General features: G+C 40.8%; 1 protein-coding gene across 1 annotated transcript; it reads left to right on the forward strand.

The window, feature by feature from the left end:
• Positions 1 to 1,119: 1,119 nt before the first annotated feature.
• commd2 (COMM domain containing 2) lies at positions 1,120 to 6,916 on the forward strand. Its single transcript, XM_061780092.1, has 6 exons — positions 1,120 to 1,295; positions 2,592 to 2,669; positions 5,155 to 5,237; positions 5,690 to 5,764; positions 5,871 to 5,969; positions 6,214 to 6,916. Exons 1-6 carry the CDS (start codon positions 1,229 to 1,231, stop codon positions 6,421 to 6,423), a joined length of 612 nt encoding a protein of 203 aa, XP_061636076.1. The 5' UTR covers positions 1,120 to 1,228; the 3' UTR covers positions 6,424 to 6,916.
• Positions 6,917 to 7,393: the final 477 nt, after the last annotated feature.

A 7,393-nucleotide genomic window follows, 5' to 3' on the forward strand; every position in this document is an offset into this window, starting at 1 on the left:
ACACGCCTTTTGTGACATGGTGTTTGTGTGTGTCTGTGTTTTCATGCCATGTTTTACACTATAGATATTTTAGTTTTTTGGCAGTGTAATCAGTTTGTTTACATTCAATATGACTTTAATTTTGTCTTAAGGATCTCTGTGTGATTGAGTTTGGGTGTTTATGACCTCCGCTAGATTGTACTGCATTTGAAATTGTAATTGATTCTCCGCTGATGATTCCCATTGAGGCGTAAATGTGACCGTTCGATGATGGTTCGCCAGTCTGTTGGCCAGCGCTAACATTTGTACGTTTTGAGAAACGCACAAAAAAATGCATAATTAGTGTCATGATAGAATGTGATCAAGTATTGAACATAAGCACCCAAGTTTTAGTCAGTGCCTCAGAGACCCGTTTTGTTGTGTGTCGGGGGGGAGGTTTGGGGGGACTTGTCATTTTAACGCAACTTTTTGTACCCACAATAAATGTTTTACAATGACTCAATCTCGAGTGCTAGATGACTGACTCACATACGCGCGCGCACACCAACCAGTTGTCGTTAAAAACTTCAGATTTGTTTTGTGGTGAGCTTTGGGACAGGAATGTCATAGATGATGATTTATTATTTCAAATCCTGCTGCTGATGAGTAAAATTTTCAAATTAACTTGTTAAATGAGAGATTTCACTCTAGATTAAAAACGATCAATAAAAGCGATTCATGAGATATACCGTATATTCAATAAATAAAACTTTTTGTAATATAATTGAAATTGACCCTAGTTTTTCAATTGTTTAAAAAACAATACATATCCACTTACAATAATGCACTTTGTAATACTCAGTTGGCCTAATTTTCATATAGATTAATAAAGTATGATTAATGAGATTTGACGTAGATGAATCAGAATTCTGATTATATATGTATATTATAATTAATACACATTTGGATACTTCCAGTATTATAAAATTCAATAAATGTCCATTACAATGATTTCAGATTACACATTTTGATCTTGAAATAATACTGTAAAAGCTCGTCCAGTCGTAATTCTAGAGTGCATTTCACACTGTGACCAGAGGTGGCAGCAAATTAAGTGTGAAACCTGGTGAAGCAAAAAAAAAAAAAAAGGCCGCGAAGAAGAAGACTAAGCGTAGTAGGGGGGAAGTCGTGACAGACTTCCGGGTTGCTGCAGATTTCTTGTCGAGCGCATTTGGATTTGTGGCCGTTCAAACTTGCACTTGGAGGCAATATGCTGCTCGTTTTGTCCGAAGAACATAAAGAACACCTCGCCTTCCTCACCAAAGTGGACGCGGCAGGTAAAAAAAATTATTCATTCTCTTGTTAGACTGTGCCTGTCACGAGATCTGACTTGAGGACGATGACCGCTTTCATCACACTCACAATAAAAACAACAGAACAACAACAATGTACAAAACCTCCAAAAATAATAAGTTAGCCCTCGAGCCTTGGTGGATTTTTTTCCCTCCCATTCAACCTCATGCGGCCGTTTTTTGGTAGTCTGTAATTTGAATGATTTTATTTTCTAGTTTTGCTTTATTTTACGGAGCCGCAGAAACCAGGGGGGGGGGGAACAAACCGATTCGTGCGCACGAAAGAGTCGTTTGTTTCCCCCCGAGTCATGTCTGAGGCTGCGTACCTTTTAGTTGCTCTATTGCTCAGCATTCATTAATTGTTACACAGAGTAACACCTGGAAACATAAGATAAAAAGAATAACATTCAAACAAACAAGTACTGTTAAACAAATAACAGACCCCCCAAAAAACAAAAGCAAGCACAATGCACAAAACAGATAATCAGCATATCAAATGTTGCTGTTAGTCCGGACCTAAACATTTAAGAACTTCCCACCGTTCAATCATATGTAAACCTCACAAAAGTTTAAACATTTGTGTTAAGTTTTCAACTACCAGTTCTTGTCATTCGCATACATTATCCAGTTTTATCTTTTAACCATTCACATTCCAGAACAATATCTAAAAATGTTCTTTTTAATTGTATTTGCAGTAGTATTGCTAATTTTTAGTGTTTCTAAAATTAATCACAATTATAATAATAAATCACTTTTATGTGGCACTTTTCTGAACAAAATGTAAATCTCCACTTTTTTTTTTTAAATGCGTCATTATGGAGTGCAGTAAAGCCATTAAACGCCTCTTTCAGAAACTCAAAATATTACATGAAATTGCACTCGTGTCCAAAAATGTATAAATGATGTCATCTTGTAGAAAACACACAAAAAACAAAAATTTCCAAGTGTTAAGTCTTGAGTAAAACCATTTTACCCAAATTGTCTGTTTCAATCGTGTAAATAACAAGAATATTATGAGTTTCAGTTGGCCAAAAGTGGCCACAATAGAGCCAAAAGGTGCGAGTTGGTCTCAACGGTGTATTATTGATATATTTAACAAGTTGAAGTTGCAAATGACAAAATCAGACCAAAATTCCTCCCTTTGTGGTTCGACAAAAATGAAGCGAGCTGGACCCAGAAGGGCAGCAATGAAGCCCACAGGTTACCTGCAAAAACTCTTGATCAACGCTGTCATGGAAGACAAATCCCGACACAGTTTCTGTGCTTGTGTCGTCGTATTAGTGGTTGGAGAGTTTGGCCGCATCGCCCTGGAGTTCCTAAGGAGAGGAATCAGCCCCAAAGTCTACGACGGAGCTGCCAGTAAGCAAATTTCATCCTCTCTATTAAAGTGAAGGATGACAACGTTGTTCCACACAAAGCAATTATTATTATTTATTTTTTTTTTGCTTTGATTGGCGAGCGCAGCGAGAACGCAAGTGACTTGACAACGAGCCGCAGTTTAGCAGACGGAGAACGATTCTTCAAAAAAGAGGCTACAGGCTGTTTAATAAGTAAAGATAAGATCACCTTTACTTGTCCCTCAATGGGTAAATTTGCTGTGCCGCTTCCAGTTGGAGTTTACTGTCAAAGTAAATATAAAGTAAAGAGAATTACACGTTATGTATAAAAAAAAAAAAAACAGCTTTGGCTTATGAATGCCCCGGCTAGCTTAATGCTAACACAATGAATAACGCCTTAGATGGGCTAATGATTAGCACCGATAGTTGCGGCATGATACCCCTTTGAGCAATGGGTATTTGAACGCAAACGAAGCAATACATGTAGACAGACAATATCACTAGGCTTTATAAGAACAGGATTTTTAGGGCCGATCACCGGTCGGCGAGTTTAAAAAAAACAAAAAAAAAACGATAAATGATCACAAGATGGAGCAAAGTTCTATTTAAATGACTTGTTCATTTACTGTCTATACTTGTGTACTGTATACTGAGTATCTTCAAAAGTATTCTCTATTCAGGTCAGGTTTTCTAATCGGTCAGGTCAAACCAACATTACAACATGACTTAATGAATTAATGGGTGCTAACTTACTGTAATTCAATAACTTCACACACAGACCAAAACTTTAGAGCATGATTCGACAGAACGCCGGCATGTTTACATACAACCGTCAGTGCTAGCACTAACTTGCTACGTAACGTTTTGTTACCTGCTTGCGAGCCGTATGGTATTAAACAGTAAGTGAACATTCCTCAAGCAATCCTTGAATGAACGTCCTCTCCTGAGCACCGGTAACCACCGGCAAACGTTTTTCCTCATGTTGTTCTTATAATACAGGCGTCGTGATGTCGTCGCCATGGTAACGAGTGTATCCGGTCGCGTTTGAGTTGACAAGATAAAGCCCCGTGATCGTAAAAGACGGGATACGGTGGTATCGGAATGCAAGATTTTTTTGCAGTAGTCTGACATAGTGCAATCGTGGAAGAGCAGATTTGTCTTGTCGTCTGATTGTAGCGTTATGGTTGTTTGTCTCAGGCGTGTTGTCTGTCCCACACCGCTGACATGTTTTTGTTGTTTTTTTTATTAAATAACTTTATTGGCAGTCAGATATTCACAGTACTATGTCAAAAGACACGCGACAAGGCTAAAAAGAAACTAGCTTTTGGATTCAAATATACTGTACACGATGGCGACACGCAGTAAATTCCTTTTGCGAAGCCGATCAATGACGTCTTTGATCGGATAATTATGACATTAAAGCCGATCAGCAGAAATTGCTAATTATCGGTCGATACCGATCAAGCCGATCAGGTCGGTAAAGTCTAAATATCATAATACTTATAGGCGTGTAGCCTCTGTGAAAAACGTTAAATACTATTTCGCTACTTACTGAGTCATTTAAAATTGTGGTGACTCTTCTTCGTTTGTGTCTCCTGACTGTATTGTTCAGTACTGCCACCCGGTTGTCAAGGTGGGCACAGCAGAAGGAGCAACACAATAAATGGAAGCATGAAATCACAAACTGATTCATTCTGTTTAATTATCTTATTACACTACGTTTTTATAAAGTATAATATTATAGCGTGCTATTTGCCTCATTAAAAAACACATTACAAAAATCTTTTCACTAGTACTTTATTCTTTATTTTCGACCCAGAGGATCCATATCACACAGTAAAAAAAAAAAAAAACATTTTCAACAGGAAAGAAAGAGAGTAATAATAGCAACAAAAATAATAACAAAAACAACAATAATAATAAAGAGAAATCCAGTAATCGCTCTTTTATCCCAGGGTTAGGTTCCGGACCACCCTCGCAATAGGTGAAATCCACCAAGTGTGGAACACACCTTTTTCTTGATTATTTCCACATATTTGAAAGCTGTATGAACCTCCCCAGGCTCGTATTGATCTTCCCCACACTCTTCTGAACGTCCGCCATCCTCTTAAGGCCTTTTTTCACGCCGCGCTGTGCTTGCCGCTCAGTGTGAAAGGGCCGGCGGGGGCCCCGGTCCGGCGTGGCAAAATTTGGAAGCGCTGATGTCGACGCCTAAACAGGAACGTTTTCCCGCCGGAGGAGTAGACCGCACCTCGACAACCTCTTTTTTTTTGCAAAAGAAAGCTCCGTCCATCGCCGTGCCTCTTTATATATATATACGTCACGGTACGTATTTTCTCTGGTATCCCAAAGTTCGAGATGCAAAAAAAAAAAAAAAAAAGCACCCGGAAATCACTCACCAAGCCTTCCTAGCTATGGATTTGTTTTATTTTTCTTGGGCTGAAAAGATGAATTTCACTTGACTTGATTTCAAAGGGGAAAGGTGATTTGTCGCTGTGTGTTGCCAGGGAAGCTGTCGGTGCCCGTGGAAACGGTGCGGCACGGCGTGGAGGCTCTCATGTACCTCGTCACCCAGAGCTCCAAACACACGGTCGCCTCCACACTCTCACACAGCACCTGTCGCACGCCGCCTCCACATTCTCGCTTCGCTCGCCCGCGTTCACGGCCACTGCGCGCGCTTTGCTTTTCCAGGAATCGATGGGGATCGACTTTTGGGTTAAGCGGAACGGTGACCTGGATGCGAATGTTTCTTTTTTGTTGTTGCTTTTGTGACACGCAAAACTACCAAGCAACCAAAACAAGACTGGGAAAGGAGTTTTCATGACGAGCAAGAAATGTGCCACTGACTCAGTGCGTGGCTCTAGTCGAACGTCAGCGGCGTTCGCCGTTCAGTCCATCACCTGCGTTATTTTTTCTCGCCATTGGGACATGCTTTCTACGGCGACGCATCCTCTGGTTACACTGCACATGCTGTCTCGTTACCCAATCATTTGACGCCCTTTTTGTGCGTGTGTGCGTGTGTGTGTGTGTGTGTGTGTGTAGTTGTCCGAGGTGGACTTTGTGGACTCAGTGTTGTCTTTGGAATTTGGTGACGAGCTTAACCAGAGCCTCCTTCAGGTGAGGTTAGATTCTTTTTGACGTTATGGAGATTGTGTTGGGCCGTGACAAACACGATCACTAATTGATTATGTATTGGTAATGGATCGATTGTCTTTTTTGGCAGCTGTACCTGCAGCATCGCAGTGAGATCCGCGGCATCTTGAGTCTGGTGCCCTCCAGCATGCCCGCTTACCACAACCTGGAGTGGAGGCTGGATGTACAGGTGTGTGCATGCGTGTGTACGTACGTGTGTGTGCGCATGCACTGTGTGTCTGTGAGTTTACCTATCCGCGTGTGAGTGTTCATATTTGTGTGCGTGAGTGACGTACATTTGTGGTCATAGTACATGTATATATGTATACGTGTGTGCATGAACGTGTGCGTGGTGAGTTTTCCTGTGTGTACGTACGTGCACGAACGTGCGCGCTTAAAAGCGACGCCGATGTCGTCCTGCGTCCCCTTCGCAGTTGGCCAGTCGCTCCCTCCGCCGGCAGGCGGCGCCCACGTTGACCACCAGGCTGCACCTGACGCACGGGCACGGTTCCGGCACGGAGGTGCGCGGCCGGGTTCTCCGCGTGGACCTGGGCTCCCTCCTGCACCTCATCTCCATCCTGGAGGGGGCGCTCGGGGCCTTGAAGAGCACGCACGCGAGACGCATCCTACGAAACATCAAATAAAACCCGTGCGGATTTGTCGGGACCTTTGCTGCTATTTGGCAGAATAAGATTGAAATATGAAAAAGGTCAATATCGGCCGGGCCCGAATCAGGACACTCAAAGGCTGCTTGTTTTTGTACTTTTTTCATGTGCATGACAGAAAATGTGACTTCAAAGTTGCCTGTACACTTGTTAATAAATGTTTTATGATGGCCACAGTCCTGGAATAGATGACTTTATATCTATTACCGAAGGAAACTCTTTCTTCTGTTCTTGTTGGAAGTTGGTACCGCGTGGCTGTTTCCACTGCTAACAACAATCAAACGGGCGACTTAGCGTGTTAACATGTTTAAAAGGAAATAAGTGCGCTCAAGGTTCCCCATTGATTATTTGAAACATTCGGATTCATTTGACTCTGTAATCGGCCTTTCGCTAGCTATGAAATCAAGTTGTCAATTTAAAGATCCGAAGTGTCATTTTAGCGTGATTACATTAAATAAAGTTGAAGGATTTTTTTGTGTTGTGCTTTTTAGCAGGGGTCAGACTGGGTCCAAGGGTTTTTCTCAGGGGGGCCGGAATACACAGATCGAGTATTGAATTGAGATACGAGCTTGGTCACGGAAGGAATTCAACTCGCACGTCGAGGCATTCGCTAGCCAAAATTAGATAAATAATAAATAAGTCATTAAATCAGCAATTACGTGGCATGAAGTATTTCATTATGTTAATTATTTATTTGGCACCCCTGTCACAGAAGCAACAAATGAATGTAAAAGTGAAATAAATAAATGTGGAAACAATTCAATAAATATTAAAATGGAATATTTAAGTAATTAGATATTTAAATAAATAAAAACTGAACAAAATAATTATTGATATAAATAGATAAATATAGAAACAAAAGATATCGACATAAAAAACAAGTTAAGTATTTAAATAAAAAAATATTTAACTAATTAGAACTAAATGAAATGAATATTGAAACAAATAC

This window comes from Phyllopteryx taeniolatus, chromosome 7, assembly GCF_024500385.1.
Source record: "Phyllopteryx taeniolatus isolate TA_2022b chromosome 7, UOR_Ptae_1.2, whole genome shotgun sequence".
NCBI lineage: Eukaryota > Metazoa > Chordata > Actinopteri > Syngnathiformes > Syngnathidae > Phyllopteryx > Phyllopteryx taeniolatus.